At 48.8% G+C, this 18,445-nt stretch overlaps 1 protein-coding gene across 2 annotated transcripts in view; it reads right to left on the reverse strand.

Moving 5' to 3' along the window:
* Hmgcr (HMG coenzyme A reductase) overlaps positions 1–17,807 on the reverse strand; it is a 75,704-nt gene extending 57,897 nt beyond the window's left edge. Inside the window, exon 1 of one of the 2 annotated variants that reach the window (XM_050168722.3) lies at positions 17,376–17,807. Coding sequence is in view for 1 of the 2 variants with exons in the window: in XM_055065452.2 (XP_054921427.2) it covers positions 3,289–3,338 (50 nt within the window). In the remaining variant the exon portion in view is untranslated. Of the gene's footprint in view, positions 1–3,288; positions 3,704–17,375 lie in introns of those variants that run through there. The other variant, XM_055065452.2, reaches the window with a different exon arrangement.
* Positions 17,808–18,445: the final 638 nt, after the last annotated feature.

The raw sequence follows: 18,445 nt of genomic DNA on the forward strand, positions 1-18,445 counted from the left end.
CGGCTCTGTCTTGGCTCTTTTTCTGGCCGCGCGTTTGCGTCTTGCGCAGAAAAGCCGTAGCGCCGTCTGCGGGCGCCGTTTTACCCACCGACGGCGCAACGTCACTATGAGACCATGACGTCACCACTCCTCGATCGGAGGGCGGGCGATTTGAACTACGCTAGAATTACGCGGATGCTTCAGAACGCATTTTCTCTTAAAATAAGTCTCTTCTTCGCATGAAATAAGCGTTTCGAGGTTTCTGGGATGGTATTTCAACAGTCCACGTTGGCTTAATATTAACCTTTAGTGTCCCTTTAAGGACAAAAACATATCGGAGCAAATATTCGCAACTAGACGAGGCATGCGTATGCTGCAGAAAAACCCGGAGACCATTCATCACATCCTCATGGAATGCGAAGGGATTCACCCAGTAAGACCCGTAGTTAACGTACACCTTCCAGAAGCGCTTGGATTTAAAGTGGACGGGAACATCAACTGGTCAGCAGTCGACATAAACAAGAGACGTTTAGAGTATTGGTAAAAAAAAAAAAAGCAGGGAAGAAATTGATACGACCGGATCTGTTACAAGCATAGGCAGCAGTACAAAGTAGATATAGCATTTTTGAATACATGTATGTATACAAAAATTCTAGAATGACAATCATGTAGAGTATACCTGAATAACTCGAGCAGGCTATAGGTGACCATTTGTGACCGTCCTGTTTAAAGTTGGATGCCAATAAATCATCATTTTCTCTCGTTAGGCTTCGACGCGTTCGAAACGAGAAGCGATCTCGAAAACTCCGTCGTCAAAGAGGCCTGAGACTAAGCGAAAGCCGTTTACCCAGTCACTTGCTAAGAATAAAGTGAATTCTACAAGAGCAACCCCAAATTCAGTTCGAAGCGGGCGGCCGGGACCGCCGGCCGCCATGTTTTACGTAAGCTATACGTAAACTACGCAAAGACTGTAACGTTAAATCTGAGAAGTAGCGCGCGCATAAGCTCAATGCTATAAGTCGTTCAGATTTCTGGGCGTGCGCATTGCGAGCCCGCTATTACTCTGAACTAAAACCGAACATTCGCTAAATGCACCTATGCTCCAAGGCGCCTAGCACGACTGCACTCGACACACCGCGACATCGTTCTCCGCTAGCGATTAATGCCGCATGAGCACATCCAGAAGGCAGCAGATACACAACGGGAGTAGCCTGTTTCGGCGCTTGTTGGCAATTTCGAAATCTCCGATGGGATTGACCCAGTCGATCAATCAACGCCGTCCTTGAGTTCTCTCTTCCTGATCGGGGAACTGTGCGCGCGCGGCGGCGTCGACGGGCGTCGACGCGCGTCTGCGTCACCCCACATGTGCGCGGCAGCGCCCACACGGCGGTATATACACAAGCTTGTGGCGGCACACAATCGCCACGCGAGAACCGACGGCTGCTGTGGGGGAAAAAACAAGAACGGTCGACGCACCATGCATGCACAAGAACGACAAGCTGATCCATATGGATTCTCGCATGCGCACGCTCGACTATGCGCTTAATGTCCCGACCGTGGTGACCGGTTAATGCAACCGCCGGTCCTTCATACGACACAACAGTAGGGAAGCGCTTGAATTCATAAGACGGTGATGTCCTCGTCGTGACAAATTGCATGCCCGCTCACAATGACGATGTTGCTGCTCACGGGATTACCTAAATCTGCCGAGCATCCTCGAAGACGTCATCCAGGGACGCAGGTATTACGCGCTCCCTTGACGTCCCCGGTCTTCACACGTGACCTCACGGAACGCAGGCCCCGTGCGCGCGTGCATGGAGGGATGGACAGCGACAGGAATGCGTGGGCCGCTTGCGCAAGCGGAGGTTGACACGAGGGGAATTTTTTTTTTTTTTTTGCATATGCGGGCTACTACGCACGCAAGCTTTGACCGTCAGGTGGCTTGTCCCGCACGCTAATACCGACGAGCGAGGCAGTAATTCACGCTATAGTTGATCCGTCAAACTATCGTGGGAAACGGGAAACCATGTGTTGGAGCTACTGTGTCCAACGTTGTCCTTCTAGCACTACTCAGTTTCCTAGTAATACAGACGAGTCTCGTTGACAAATAATAGGTTACGGACCAAATCTGTCCGCAAACAGCCGTGATATAAGAAAGGAAGGAAGACACCGTGGCGTGTGTGTGCACTGCGCTGTGGAACTGAGCTGAAATCTGAGAAGACTTGCGAAATATGAAGATCGTCTCTCTCTCCTCGAGGTCAGATGGGATGCCAGATGCCTCCGGTTTACTAACCCCCCCCCCCCCCCCCCCCGCTCCCACCCTCGCTTTCGCGATGTAAATATTTCATGAAAAGCGTATATGCTTCATGCATATTGCCAATGACTAAGCTTCGCGATTCTCGTTACTTTTTCGCTGCCAGATCCTTCACAAACTTGTTATTACGGCAGTAATGTTCAGATATTTTTTTTCGCGGTATGATAACCGGAAGCCGCACTCTGCAAAAATTATTTTATCCGATTCTATTCATTTCCTATCATCCGTCTCGACGAGTGGCCGATTTGCGATAGTGGGGACGCAGCGCCTTGCGAAGAAAACGGTGAAATGCAAGAACAAGGAAAACTTTTTGGAAATTGTTACAAAAGACCACCGAAATTTTACATAGCACGGCACGTTGACACTGTTGCGGAACAAATAGAAAAACGCGAGAACGGTCACGTGAATTTCATTGCGTCATCGATCAGTCAAGCTGATATATACGCGCTCCTTGACTGAGTGAAGCGTGCGGTGCGCGCATTTTGACAAGCCAAGGAACCGCTCCTATCGCGAACGAAGAAAGTGGCGCGGCATAGACTTGCACCGCTTAGTGGATCGCATAATTTGCAGCCCGCGATTGAAGTAAGCGAGAAAATAAAACTTATAAGCTTACTCGCAAAACATTTAGGTGCTCTTATCTTACGCAGGCTTTCAAACCATGGAAACTGTGAAAGTTGCCGAACCGCGAAGCAAGAGGTTTTTGCCGTAGGTCGCCGCCCCGTCGGCGAACAGAAATGTAAAAAGCTCAAGCTAAAGAAAAAAAATAGAAAGAAAAGAAAAAATACAAATAAGAAAATCTTTTGCGCGTTAACGGTGATTAATATATCGCTTGCACATCCGGGCCTCGGCAGCTCCGCGGTTGATAATCTGTCGTACAAAGCGTGCGAAATTAAGGGGAGATTTATTCAAGAGCCGTACGTACCAAAATGATTGACGTGTCATGAGCGAACCGGACAAAGTAGCAGCAGTTGCTATAGGAACGGAAACGAACTCACCCAACTTGCTGTGTTATTGCCAGGAAAACTTCCGATACTCGGGTTCCCATCCGGAATATGCTCCTACGCAGTCATTCGCGTAATACAACGCGGCAGAAATGAAAAGGCGCGCCAGCCCGATGTTAATGTGGCTAGCGCCGTCCACGAAGTAGATAAGGCAGCAGCTGCGGTGCAGACGCGCACAGACACCGCGTGGGGTCCTTGCGGCACTCGAACGGCGTCAAGTTATATGGTTGCCCAGCGATGTTTCTATTCGTTCGATCAAGAACCATGCTTGCGTTAACGAGACAAAAAAAAAAAGATACTCCACAGAGGCCATCTCAATTTTCCTCTCACCATTTCGCAGGCCACTGCATTACAATGAGAAGTAAATGCATTAAAATATATGCACTTATTACTACACGTCGTACAGCGCGGACGGACTGAACGCATAGTTCTGCGAAGTTGCCTTTATTTCCACTCGTCTGTACTAACTAGTTTAGTAGTCACGAGGCACGACCGTAATCATCGCATTCGCGATTTTTTTTTTTCAATGCAGATGCCTGCAACGACAGGACCAGCGCCGGTCCTGTCGTTTGTGTTCTTTTCTCCTTGTCTATTGCGCCTTGCTCTTTACACATTCAAGCACTAAGGAGGCTCGAAGGCCGTGCGAAGCTCGAAAGTACTTGGCTGCATTTGTGCTGCGAAACTTGTTCGACCGTTCTAAACAATAACAACAACAATAACAATACAAGAACAGGAAAGGAAAAGAACAATTCTGCAATTCTTCAAACGACACCTGCTCGTGATTTCTAGCGCGTGAAAGATTGCATGGCAGTCTTGAAACACTAATTGCTTCTAAGTACCTTGAAGTTGCAAGAGGGACAGACTCAGTGGAGGAAAGGTTGGGTCTACTTTTCTAGTTTTTCCTAACTTACGCATGGCCTAATTACATTGGCATTCTCGCGTTTCGGGGGCTGCGAAACAACGCGAGTGAATCATTCCGGCGAAAATCAAGGCATGACTGCAAGGGCACCGCAAAGAGAAATGGGTCGTGCTCAAGTGCACGCGTTTCAGTTGCGCGTTCGGCGGCCACGAAGGAGCCGCGGTTTTCGCATGACAGACGCTCACTTTGATTTGATTGATTCAATGTCCCAAACGACCGCGGGGCCACGATGATGATGATGAAAAAATTTATCCCTCTTTAAAGGGAAGGGGGCAATGGAATAGAGGGTGGGGCGAGGAACTACTTGAAGTAGGCTTCCTTTATCCTCTCAGCCCACTCCAGGATGGCCTCCTGAAGATCGGGCCTGGAGCTGCGCAAGGCAGCCTCCCACTGCTCACTAGATATTAATTGCTTGAGGAAAGGGGGAAGGGGGTGCTTACGAGAAACGCCGTGCAGTGGATAGCGCTCCACACCTGGGACTCGTCAGTGTGCGTACGTACAACACAGGCGTTTCCGCATTTCGCCACGTCGAAACGCGGCCGCGAAGGTTGGGAGTCGAACTAGCGGCCTCGTGCAGAACGGCAGAGCGCCACATATCCACCGAGCCACCACGGCGGTCTGAAGTCTACTTGGAAGAGCGGCGAACACGTATACCTCAGCGCGCCGCAGCAAAGAATTGGCCATAGCCCGTTTCCGCAAAATGCAGCGCGGACCTCTCCTCGCCTTCACTATCGATTGATGGGTGGTGCCGCGTCTCATGCGACTCTGATGAGTGTGAGGAGAAAGAACGCCCAGGCGCCGAGGGAGAGAGAGAGAAATAGATAGAGAAAGAGGCGTTCAAACGATCGGTGTGTGCGACTCCGCTTGGCCAAAGCGGAGCTCCGCGTGTCATGAATGTATACTAGTCAGGCCTCGTTGTTCGCCTCGGCGAGATTACACGTCCACTTCCCGGCTCTCCCTGTATTGCGGCATAATGGATCGCGCGATTATGTGCGCGCATGCGATTATGCACACTGCTGATACGCGGGCAGTAAGCACTTTCACGTAGCCTGTAACGGCGCTGATCGACGCACATGCAAGAAAGAGAGAGAGAAAGAAAAAAAATTCTAGACTCGCTCCAGTCTGCGGCGTATACGCGACCAAGTGATAGTCTCCGTGACGGACCCAGAAACTTCCGCGGGAGAGCTCCAGGAAGGCGTCGCCCAAGGCGCTGCAGCTGCAGGGACAAAGGAAGCAAAAAAACTGTGCCGAGATAATTATCCAGATCACGGCGCGTCTTCTACAGAGACAGTCGAGCGACTTTCTTGTCACAGGAAACTGGGCCATCATTACAAAATCTCTGGAAGATAGCCGCTCGCCGGGCTAATCTATTTGCGGCTAGCTGTTTGCTATTACCGCTCCGGAGAGCGCGTAATGAAGACTGTACGGCGAGGATGGAGAGACGTTCGTATCTATACTGCAGCGTAAGCCAGGCCGAAGGAAGCAGCCGGCTTTTCCTGCTTCTGCTGCTGATGGTACGGTACTCGGCCTACATTCAGACCCATTGTGAGATAGTAACAGTGCGACCACACGACGGCTTTACGGATATAACTTATAGGGAGCGGATAGGAAAAGCCTTAGATTACGGGACAGATATGCTGATGTAAGAACTCTCTATGTGCGTAGCCACTTTCGAGGCGGCATTTCTATGCTTGTTGCTAATACGCGTGCACAGGCGCCCGACGTTTTACATCTCATTGCATCTTACCGTGCCGAGTTAGGTTACGCTGTTATGCGAGTGGCATGAACTATTTTCAACGGGAGTTGCGCGCCTGGAGTTGTCGAAGACAACGTCGCGTGACTTCCCTCGCGAAGTGTACCGCGAGGAAAGACGACTTTCCTTCGTGCTCGATGCGTGCCCTGCAGCGATAACACGCTCAGCTTCGGTAATCAATATCGTAACACCTGAATTAAGTCATGCGCCACAACGCGATGAGAGTTGGCAATGCAGAGTTTTAACCACGGCAAACGTTTGCTGTTTTTCGTAATCGCTTGACCACTGACTGCCCCCCCCCCCCCCTTTGGTGTTCTTCCCCTCCCTTGATTTGCCCACCCGCACAACCACCACCTATTACGCGCTTCGTGAAGCTGACACGCATGTCTCTTGCAAAAGTTGGCGCGAAAGCACCGATTGATGTGCGGTGTTTCGGATACGCACGATCGAGCTATGTAGATGCATCGGAAAGTTGCGGATTAATTTTGCCTATCGAAACGAACAATGGAACCGAAAATGGTAGCCGAGTTAAGAGGCAAGGCAAGAAGAAGGCAGTAAAAGATGAGGATTCGGGCAAAGTCCTTGTAATGCGCAGAGCAAATAATCGGCGGTCTTGAACAAGAGCAACAAAATGGGTGCCAAGGAAAGGAAAAAAGCAGTCGAGGATCGCAGGTCCTTACCCACTGTGATGAGATACGAAATTTGCAGGTGGAGTCTACTTACGCAAGACAACTGTAACTGAAGATCGCTATAGCGGAGCCCTTCGTTTATCCTGCACTAACCATGAAATAGTCTGATCATAACGAAATGAGTATCGAGGATCCTGTAATGTGTTGTGTTCACATTAATGTTTATATGGGAATGCAGCCGCCAGTACTGGGAATACGAAGTCACTACTTCGTATTCAGTAGAAGGCCGCAAAAGCCGCTAAGCTACCGCAGTGGTTCATACGAAGAAGAAAACAAAGAACAAGATAGGGAGAGGAGAGAGATGTACGAAACCGAGTTTCACTACGCCATTGCTGCTGCAAAGCATGCCCGTAGTCCTGAGCTGGCAGAAGGTAACTATATGGTAAAAAGCATATGTAACGCCTCTATATACGGTCCCTATGGTCCCTAGAAAGGGACCACAGCCTGTACTATGACAAACCCGCGTAGCCCTCGTGGTGAAAAGGCGGGCAGGGTGGATGGGGCGGGGGGGGGAGAGGTAGAAGAGCAGTTGAGTAGATGCACCCCCCCCCCCCCCACCCTACAATTATGTGGAAAAAATTCACGCTGGCATTCTCCTCGGCATTCCTTTCAAAGATGCCTTACAGCGCGAAAGCGGCAATTATTACGGCAGGCGGCAGGCCCGCCGCGCATGCGCTCTCAACGTATCGAAATCGGTCTTCACGACCTGTCGTAGCGGTCACCTTAAACTTCGACCTGGAGGGCTTTAGATGGTGTGAGGATCAACGCTCACGTCTCTCTCTCTCTCTCTCTCCTGAATGTTTGCCGTGCGCGAACGTGAGGTGGCCTGCCGCCACATCTCTGAGGCGTAAACACTGAACGTAAGAAAATATTTACTCGAGCAAAGTAGGTTACGACGTCACGAATGTGTTTCTTCCAGGAAGCATGCGTGCGACTGAGCAAAAAAGTCACCAAGATCACATTCCTTTTTTTTTCCCTTCGGTGGCGCGCAGATATCATCCTGCTACGGGTGCTAAAACGCGCATCCAGCTAGGACCAGTTATCGCTCTATCAGCTCCCGTATAATCATACGGACAAAAACGAAGAAAGCAATGCGGGACCGAAGAACGAGCGGGTCCAGCATCACAAGGAAAGCTATCGGACGAACCTACCTGACCGACGCCGCTGTAAAAACACGTGATGGCCACACCTTGGGCGCACCTGGTAGCATGGCTTTCGTCGAGCTTCGCGTGAGCACTCCGCGTCGGCTTGTGTTCAAAGTCTCAAAATGACATGAAGGTTCTTGGGTGGCGTGTTACAACCAAAAGAAAAAAAACGGGGGTGGGGTGGGGGGGAATGTGTCCGTGGATAATTGCAGTGGCACGGAACACTTCATCCAGTGCCTTCTAAACGTTTTCTTTTTCTCTGACTGTTAAACAAAAGGGTAAGGTTACTGACCGGACCACGCTAGGGAGCGCGTGGCTGCCACCTGGACGTCGCACATCAGTGCACAGGCCCTGAAGCGGGCTGATAAAATAACAAATTTCCTTTCAATTTTAGTTGACGCTCCCTAACTGGCGGGGGGGACCGAAAAACAGCCGATTCGTACGTGTTGGAGAGTGAAACCAAGGCGAAACGACAGAGGCGAAATTTGGGTCAATAAAAAGAAAAGCGTTGCAGCTGGTTTACACAGTTACTTCTTGTTGAGGTCTAAACTGTATCAAAGCCGCGCCGCCTGTCGCAGCAGAAGCGCAACTGTGGGATGTACGGGGGGGGGGGGGGGGGGGGGGGGGGGGCGTAGGCACCTTCGCAAGACCGTGCAGTGCGGTTAGCGGCTTGAAACCGGGCGGAGCAGAGCATGGTATTTGTGCGTTCAGTGACAAAATGCATTCGTTTTTAAACACGTGAGCCGACGCTTACGATTTCCGTTCGCGTCGTGGGCCTTGTTTATTCGGCAGTCCTCAAATCACCGGCGACTGCGCTTGCGGGGTTCGTACGTTGACAGTCCTAATGACGTTTGCCTGTCCGTAGAGCCTTGGTTAAGATGTCCTCGTCACTATGTCGGGCGAGAAAATTGTTTAATAAACCGAGACTCGTGTAAAATACATGTCTTCTCTAGATCGTTGCTCCGGGCGACGTGATGCCTCGCTCGATTCGCCCATCGATGCTTGGTCCCCTCTGCTCTAGCGGCCAGGGCAGGCCACTGTTACTTCAGCATCGGGCGAAGGTATACGCCTGAGGTGCTGTTCGCACTGAGCGGCGGTGTCTGGCTAACCGGACCGATTGACTCGAGACGATAACTCGAGATGAGTTAATTCCATTCACATTTTTCAATTACGTTAGGTTAGCGTGATGCCTGCCACCGATTTGCGATAGCGCTGCAATGCATAATAATAATGCGCCAGAAGCCCACGGTGAGGCAGCCCGTATTACAAAAATCCGGATTTATCTCTACCTTAGTTTCCTGGGCCTTCGTCAACCTGTTCGTACAGCTTTTAGCACAGGTGACCACCCAGATACTTGCTGGAGAATAAAATATGATTTGATTCACGCGGTCCTAAATCTTAGTTTTTCATTTCGTTTACTTCAAAGCGTGGCCGGAGTAGCAGTTATCCAGCGAAATGTATCGACATTTTAGCGGCGTGAATTACTCTGTGCATTAATCACTCTGTGCATTAGCTCGAAAAGCGGCTAATCGCTTTGAGCACACTAAGGTAAGCGAAAATTGACGGTTCGCAAGAGCGTCGAAGTAGTGTCACGAAGGAGCGAGCTACTCGAATACCGAGCCGAGTCGTGCTGGCAGACTATTGAATTGTTGTGTCAAAGCATATCTTCAAATACGGCGTGGTTACGTTCGAAGAAACACTTCATGCGTGTTTCCATCGCTATACAGTACTAGATAGCTTTCGCGTGGCGTCCAGGTCGCAGCTTTTCACTGTGCCGGTGCTCAATAGTGATGGCTACACTACGATGACGTGAGGGCAAGAGTAACGTTGTGGTAAGCCATCTATGAAATGCAAACAGTGCACGGGCAAAACTTGGACGGCCTACGACAAAAAGAAAATCGTTCTTTCATGCTATGGAGGCACGTGCAGAGTACAGATCCCCATCTCTTTCGCTGAGTGACGTAAACAGTGTTTTCAAATGCTTTCGATGCGGTTCGCTTCTATCAATCACATCGCCACGTGGCATTCTGCGGTTGCGCAATACACGGGTATATACTGAGAAGCACGTATGAGTTTCCTTCGTAGCTTCGTGCTGCATAGTCGGGCATGAACTTTCCTCCACCTTACGGGCTTCCGCATAAGTGATTTGATATATTCAGTGTCCCTGTTCTTTGAGTTGTCGATTAATTCGGATTCGTCCTGCAATCTGCTGGCCTAGAGCGAGCGCCCTGGAAAGGCGTCGGCCTCTGGTTCGAACCCCGGACCGGGACAAATTTCTGTTCAACTGCTAGAGTTTCTTTCAGAGAAAACATTATTAATTTCCTTTGTAGCTTCGTGCTAGAGTCGGGTGAATGGCCATTTTACTTTTCATGAGCCTTCCTCAACCTTGCGGGCTTGCGCATAACTGATTTGCCATGGTACATTGCGCTGAAGCTTTCCACAGTGGGCGGTAGCATCAGAACACACAGCGAGCGGTGGAAGCAGAACTGGAGGGACATGATAAGCAATCGCCATTACAGCTACCAGTGGTTATCGCGAGGCAAGAGTGCCCGAGATTTGAAAATTTACAAGTGCGCATGATCCGCATGAGCCATGACTTGGCATGTCTGCCATCGGTATTAGAAGCGCGAGCATTCGGCAATGAAGGGAAAGCTACGGGGGCGGAGTTTCTGCACATGTGTTCACGCCACATAGCGCGGCAGCGTCTGACAGCGTTTTTAGGTTTCTTGGGACCGATGCTGAATCAGTGCATCTTCCATGTGCAACGATTTCACATTTACCAAAACGCGGAAAAGAAAAGCAGGAAAATAAGACAAATTTAGCTCTCCGTAAGGTTTGGTGTGTTGTTTTGTTATTGTAAATAAGGTGTTTAAGTTTTATCTTCCACAGCTTAAACGAACAGGGATGAATATGCGGGACTTCTTTTAGAAGCGCTTACTTGCGCGCGCTTTAACTCAGTAGCTTTCTCTTCATTGTCACGTAAAGTTGTCCGCGAGTGTAGCGTTCAGACGAACGATGAAACGTGATTCCTTGTAATTTTTTATGTCTTGCTCGCATGCCTGTGTCAGCGATTCTGGGGTGATAAATGAGTAGGGTACCTCAATACCACGCTTGGCGGGAGGCGGCGCTGACATCGAGGCACGTCATAGCGCCATCTGGACTTTTGCAAGGTGCCGCCAAGCAGCCTCGTATTGAACGAAGTTTGAAAAGTGGTGGTAAGTGATCAAACCTCTCAGTTTCCTACTGTTTTTTGAAACCCGCAATGCGCATCGTGCCATATGCGATGGAGAGGAAAACGCTGCTGTCCACCTGATTGCGCCAGAATTTTGCAGGAGGAGCTGATAAGTTATTCAAAATTAAGACCTTGATGCTCAAAAAATTCGTCCTGACCGGATTCTGCCAACTAAGCCGAACAGAAATCTAGGGTATGACAGCCGAGTCTGAATTGTCGAATCAAAGAGTTCGGCGCTTAAGGAGTGCTGACATAATGTTACATTTCTGCAGCCATGGAATTTCGTTTTCGTTTCCCAGGAAGTTACTCTGCCGTGATGTCATGACGCAAACGGTGGTCACGTGGTAGGACACTGCGGCATTGACACTCGCTGCGGGTATTTTGATCGTCTGCTATGCTGCTTCTTGTGAGGGCCGATGTAGCAGCATAGCGGGCGACCGAGAAAGCCGGAGCGATTGTCAATACGTCGCAATGTCCCGATTTCACATGGCCACCTTCTGCGTCATGACATTGTAGAAAGGAAACCGAAGCTGGCTGTAGAAATGGTTGTATATTTACTTACTCAGGGCGCTCCGACAGCTTGCCGGTTTTGGGAAACACATGTAAAACAAATATTCATACCCTCGAACCTAGTGAACATACCCTCGAAAGCTTGCAGGCCAGGCTCTACGGACATGTCTTGGACTACCAAGATGCGCCTTGACTCATGCAACAATCATGATTGCTAAAGACTACTTGGTTCCAACATATATAACGACTGGCAACCTTAGAGCACACGTTCGACATATGTGTCGCGTACCCAGTCACTATATTGCTGATTCGCCAGCACAAAGACCTCAAGCAACATTTTCCAAACTTGTTGAGACACATCAAGGCTAACTTCCGTCGGGCTTTACACCAACAGCAAGGCTACTGTTACCTCTGTGGTACCTCGATAGCCACAAGTACGCCTCACGATTCCGGGAATTACGAAGAAGACCCGTCGTTCAACAGTTCCTCTACGTCGGTTGACACTGTCATTACTGAGCGAGGTTTATGATCAAAGAACGCACATTTACACCGATGGATCTGTGTCAGCCACCATCTCCACAGGTGCTGTTATCATCCCGGCTTTACAAGTCACAATTAAGTTTAAAGTGTCCCGCATAACGACCTCTACGGCAACAGAACTTGCCGCCGTACGTGCCACTATTAAAGGACCCATGGAATGGTTAGGGCAATTTTGCAAACGCGTAGGGTACAGCAACAGTTAATCATTCGCACCACCATTTGTGTGAAGCGTCTCATATTAATTGAGAGCTACGGATAATTACAAGTTACCCTCCTCCATAGCAATGCATTTTCTCAACTCGTTCACCGAATGATCGGGGCTAAGCTCCGCCTTCACTGGCTCTGCGTCATGATGGCACGTCGTGTGGTCTACTTCCGGTTCTCTAGGAGCGAACGCGCGAAGCCTCTCCAACCTCTCTGTCAGCTGCTTGGCAGTCGACCACAAGCGAGAGCTATCGAAGCAGCGTGCGTTGCGAGCATTCTGTCGCAGCGCCGAACGTGTCTTGTATTGCGGTAACCACAGGCGAGCTGGGCGTTTCGACGGATGGGTGGAGGCATGAACTCAAGCTAATGAAGGAACTTCAGTGTAAACGTACGTGAGCGGCCTGATCGGTCTGCACGGTCCAGCCACTTGTTGACGCAGAGCTTAACCAGTCAAACAAAGAGCTAATATTGCTCTAAACATGTGTAAAACAAAAAACAAGGTGTTAACGATTGCGCTCCGGCGAAAAATTTACACCAGCAGCAAAGAAGAATACACTTCGTTACTGCTACTGTTTGGTTGAGCTTTGTGCCACCAGGTGGCTGCACAGTGCAGACCATTCACGTTTGCGCTTCTGCTCATCCCGTAAAACGGCACAGTGAAACGGCCAGGCCCTGTCCCCTTGCGCTTACCCGACTACCGCCCAGAACGCAACAAAGGCGAATCATGGTGCTCGCGAAAAGCCTTGAGACCGACACTAACCGCGGAGCTCTCGTCAAAACGGAGCACATTGTAGCACAAGCAGTCAACGCTTGTTGTGTGCTGGAAGTGCTTAAATGTAGTGAGAAATTGTTCTTGTGCATTCTCTTTCTGTTACTTTCTTTTTATAGAAACAAATTAATGAACATTCCAACTATTACGAACATTTTTTCACCACAAAGTTGGAAAAATTATTGATGACGCGTCCTGGGCAGCCAATCGAATAGCTCACCCTACTAGTGTCATTAGGGCAATTTATGTCAGATGGTTAGGGGCGGCTGAGAATTCAGCCGAGCGGTGCGTCGGAATCTGCAGCGATGTGCATTTTTAGAGCCTTATAATAAACTACACGCTTTACGGGCAGCACTTAGATGCGTCAATTAATGATCAGAAGGACCTACTCTACGTTTGTACGAAATCGTCAAAATCGTGTCAGGATCCCTTTAATTACATCGCACAAGCAAATCCTCGACAGTGGGTCGCTTTTTGTGGCTCCAGGACAGCCCTTCAGAGTCTGCAGCCAGCCTTAAGACGCAAGACCCATGAACAACCGGTGTTTGAGACCAAAGATGTTTTCCATCAAACCTTCATAAACGGACATGACATCATCTTCCAATGGCTTCCGGGGCACTGTGCCATCGTCGAAAATGACCTTGCTGATGATTCCGCCCAGTCAGCCCATAAAGAAACACCGACAGTTCCTATATCGTTATCAAGGACAGACGCTGCGACGGGTCCTAGTTGCTCAAAACAAAACTAAAGAAACTTTGTTGAACACTCCGATTTTTTTCGAGCTCCCGTCTCCACCGGGTGGATCCTACACTGAAGCTGCAGATTCCATCGAATTTCTCCCGCCGTGATGCAACTTCACTGTGCCACCTCTGGTTAGGGGTCGCTTTTACGACTTTATTGAAATGTCCGACACACCGATCTGTGACTCCTGCAACTGTGAAGAGACGATCGAGCACGTGTTGTGTTTTGTAATCTCTATGACATCGAACGCGACGTTCTTCGGAGGGCGCTAAAGAGATTAGATAGCAGACCATTTTCGGAGACTAATATTCTCGGTCATGGCCCCAGGCGTCGCAGGCTTACAAAGCGGCGCGAGCACTGCTACAATTTATGAAATCGACTGGACTCAGTGACCGATTGTAGGCGTGAAGTTATGGACAACCATTCGTGTTCACACTGACAGTACCTTCTTCCATCCCTCTCTTTATTTTCACCCCTTAAACCCCTATCCCCGTGTAGGATGGCAAACCGGACGTGCGTCTGGTTGACCTCCCTACCTTTCCTTCCTTCTTTTCCTCCTCCGGGTTTGACAGTATTTTTGCTAGCGTTCAGAAGTTCCAAACCATCATTTAAAGCAAAAAAAAAAATGAAGAGTACAAATAATGTCAGTACGCCTGTAACGAAAATAACCAAAGGTACCCTGTACTTATTTATTCCAATGAGAAATCCATGAAATACTGATCTAATTGACGGGTCGCTGCTGCTTCCGTGCACTATTGTGTCGATGTAAAGCGTACCGCAAGCGAAAATTAATATCGGCCACGTTCTACTCCCTGCAACGCTCGTTCCAGTGTGCCCGTTGCGCACTGTTTGCGTCATGCAGTGTATTCCCCGCGATAGCCTCACGCATGCGCCGGCACGCGGAACCGCACACGGAGGTGCGTGTGGTGCCGTCACCTCGATCAGTCTGCCGATACGCGTGGCACAGGGCCAGCAACTTTCACCGGCATTTTTCAAGGGCGCTGGCCTTGGAGCGGTGCAGACAGCAGGGTCGCCCCTTCTCAGCCCCGCGAGAGCACGAGACAGCGTCCGGGTGCCCTTACCCGATAGGGCATTTTCGCGCACCGAGGTCGCAGTCAACCAGCTTCGCCTACTGCGAGGTCGGGGTGCGAATGGACCGTGCAAATGGACAACGTGCCTCGTGTAGCGATCAATGCTTTCGGTGCCGGCCTGGACTTCCCAGCGAGAGAGAAGTGGTTCTTCATGAAGAAAGGAAAGGTTGAAATCCAATCCGCCGAAGCAAGCAGGAGCGCGAGAAAGGAGAGAAAAGTTGAAGTGCGCTACTGAAAAGAACCTTCTAGGAAAACAGCAGGTCACCCTCGGTCAGCATAACCTTGTCCTAATCATTTGGTTAGTTCCGGCAGTCCGTCCGGCACCGGGCAAGTACACAGGCGACCGGCGAATTCCAGGTGCAAGCCGAACTTGAAAAATGCGACCTTTTGTTCAGATGGAGAGACCAGACGGAAAGGAACATTGTTGAAGCATTTCACATTGTAAAATCTAGCGACAAGTTTGTCAGCACGCCGTCTTTTTCGCTTTTACACAAATAAATTGCTTTTCTGGAAAGCCACTGGTGAAAAAAAAAAAAAAAAAGTAGCCCTTACGCGCGGTTCGTTTGGTTTTTTCCCGTGCATGTAATCGCTCGGCGAGTTCAGGCTGAGCTTTATCATGTATTCCGTGTTTTATTACTCTTCCCTTATGCATTTTCACCAGTTTTCAGGCATTTAGTAGTGTCACCTTCGCCTTTACTTCGGTCGATTTTTGTCTTTTCATTCTGTCATCTTCATTATCTTTCGTCCCTTTTTACGTCATTAGAGCTGACCTTGTTTTAACCACGTTTTATAGGTACCATCGCGCTTTTTCATTCTCTCACTTGTCGCCTACACTTACACTTCGGTTACTGTTATGACATGTGCAGTCTTCGTTTTTTGACCGCTCAATGTTTGTGCGTACATAGATTGGCCAAGTTTTTTTCCCCTCATGTTTATTCGGTACAAGCAGTGCTACAGTTAGTCTGCAGAATTCTCTTATGTTATCTGTACAAGTGTGAGTCACGATGTGGTCACGTGCGTAGGATCTTGCTTGAAATAGCCTATGCTTCGATTTTCAAGAATAAACAGCTGGCAGTCTGCACTCGTGGTGTGTTGTGTGTGTTCCTTTCGCTTGTCCTTTTGATTGTGTTTTTTTTTTTCGCGCAGTTTTAACTTTCCTTCAAATAATAAATACGCCTCAGATTGTTTTTCTTTCTTTTTTTTTTTTTGACAAAAAGGAAGAAAGACCTGCGCATTGCAACGAAACGCGGATAATCGCACACAGTCGATTTTCATTAAACGGCTGGCATTGCTGTTCTGTCGGCATTGCTTCCACGCGCCGCAATACAGGCGTACTTTTCCACTGAAAGGGAGGCGCCCCCGCCACCCGAGGCGGGAGGGAAACTCCTCACGAGCGTCGGGAAGAACGAGTCGAGCGGTGAAGCAGAACTGCGCGCGCTACAGGGGCATTGTGCAGGAACGACCTATTTTACCTGCGTACTTCTTCCTGTTCACGCCTCTAGCACAAACTACGAGTGTGTAATTTCTTGAGCTGAAAGTTGGACGACTGCATTTCGCTACGCTTTAGAGCGAAAAAAATAAAGAGAAGGAAAACGGACGTAGGAAAGCGACACAACACTCGTGTCGCCTTTCTGTACGTTCCTCATCTTCGTGCTGTTCTAAAATAAGAGGACAACAGCGTAGGCTCTTCTGGAAGACAAAGATAGAAGCCGTGTGCCACAGTGTCCCGCTACGCTATCACTGCAGAGTATACAAACGACGCAGGAAGAGGAAAGGAAACGAAAACACCTCGGGACTAAAACCACATTAAGACGAAAAGTTCAAAATAACCCCGTCTGCGTGGAAAACATTACATCAATATATATATATATATATACATAATATTCTGGATAGGCCGTTTTGTTTTCCAGAGTACTGAGAAAAGCGTACGTTTCGATACAAACTATGTTAAATGGAAACACGCTAAGATCGGGGTACGACAAATGACAGCTTTTTTTTAGTCTAGCGTTTTTATCTACTTACTTGAGTACTATCAGTGTTCGCGCACAATGCATTGCTCGAGTACGACTTTGTTTTCTCCCCCCTCCCCACTGTCTTTTTTTTTTTTTTTTTTACGACAACGTTGCGGTCACGTCCCGGAAAGAATGCAAAGTAGATAAATCTATCCCCACGCTCTGTCGACACAGCGATCTTGCTAAACATATTACATGCATGTGTTGATTAAAAACCAAAATAAGAAGGTTACTGAAATAAAAAAAAAAGCCATTGAACGCGATTCTTGTAGCGTTTCCTACGTTTTTATTTCAATTTTCACGTAGTCGACGAAGATATTGCGAAAATGAAGCAGTGCGCGGTATCCGTACATACAGTTGGTGGCGCGCAGCTTCCTGGTAGTTAGCCCCTTACTAAAACCACGCGTGTTTCCTTAACAAAATTGAAACTCTGTAGTATAGTCCCGTCTATTCGTAGAAATGAAGGCACAACTCACCAAAGTTTGTCCAGAACGTTGTTGAAGTGCGTCGTCGAAATACAGCGACGAACCGACGCCTCTCGACAGCAGTTTCTTCCGAAAATTGTCAGAAGTGAAGCGTTTTTCTTTGCTCCAGACAATAAGGCACATCACTGAAAGCAATGCAACGCTTCGCTGCGGCGATGATGAGTCCGAAGCAACATGCTGATTTCTACAAATGAATCACCGTAGCCAGGTCACAGGGTTGGTACGCCGGCTCAAGGAAGCGTCATTCAAATAAAAAAAAAAAATAGCTAGGCGGACAATGAGCAGTCGTCTGGGAGTCGATGCCACGGATACCTGAGAAGTAACGGAGCGGCGATTACACAGTCGCAACGACCGGACAAGCTAGCTAAAGCAGGTAAGGGCCGCGGGGCAACGCGGGTGGAGGGAAGCGACGATGCGATGAGGAGGTAGGTCACCACGTGAGGCATAGCCATCTCATCAAAATAAGTAGTGACTTCCTAATGTTTCTAGGTGGCGCTACAAACTAGTAATAATTTTGATGCCTAATATGTCTAATATAACAATTAAGCAATGTACAACGTTTAATTAAGTGCTTTCTTAAAATGTATATCTGAAAAATTACAAAACTGTTAGTTAAATATGTTAGTTTGATAAACAAATTGCTCAACATAGCCGACATATTTTTTAAAGGATGATGATGAGTAATGTTGTGACGGACTGTTTACCGGTTACCGTCAAAATAGCAGCAATGCAGCAGCAGGCGAAGTTTGCAGAATGCTGGTTCGTCGCGGCATGAACGTCGTTTGCTGCTTCAACATTTTGTTTCGCTGGACGATCTGCACCACGGTGGCGTGACGCTTGACTGGTATAGCAGCTCGGGAAGCTGGGAACTATGTTCACGGCAGTGTTTGCGGCTGCCTGCTGGCTAAGCGCCTCAGCTGAAAGAGTAGAGATGTCTACCGATGTATCGCCCACTACTTTGGCATCGCAGCAGCATGCCATCACCACTGCAACGTCAGCTGGGAATAACACGACCCGTAAAAGCAACACGACCATGTTGTTCAACATCGCAGGCATGGAGC

This window comes from Dermacentor andersoni, chromosome 3 (genome assembly GCF_023375885.2).
Source record: "Dermacentor andersoni chromosome 3, qqDerAnde1_hic_scaffold, whole genome shotgun sequence".
Lineage (NCBI taxonomy): Eukaryota > Metazoa > Arthropoda > Arachnida > Ixodida > Ixodidae > Dermacentor > Dermacentor andersoni.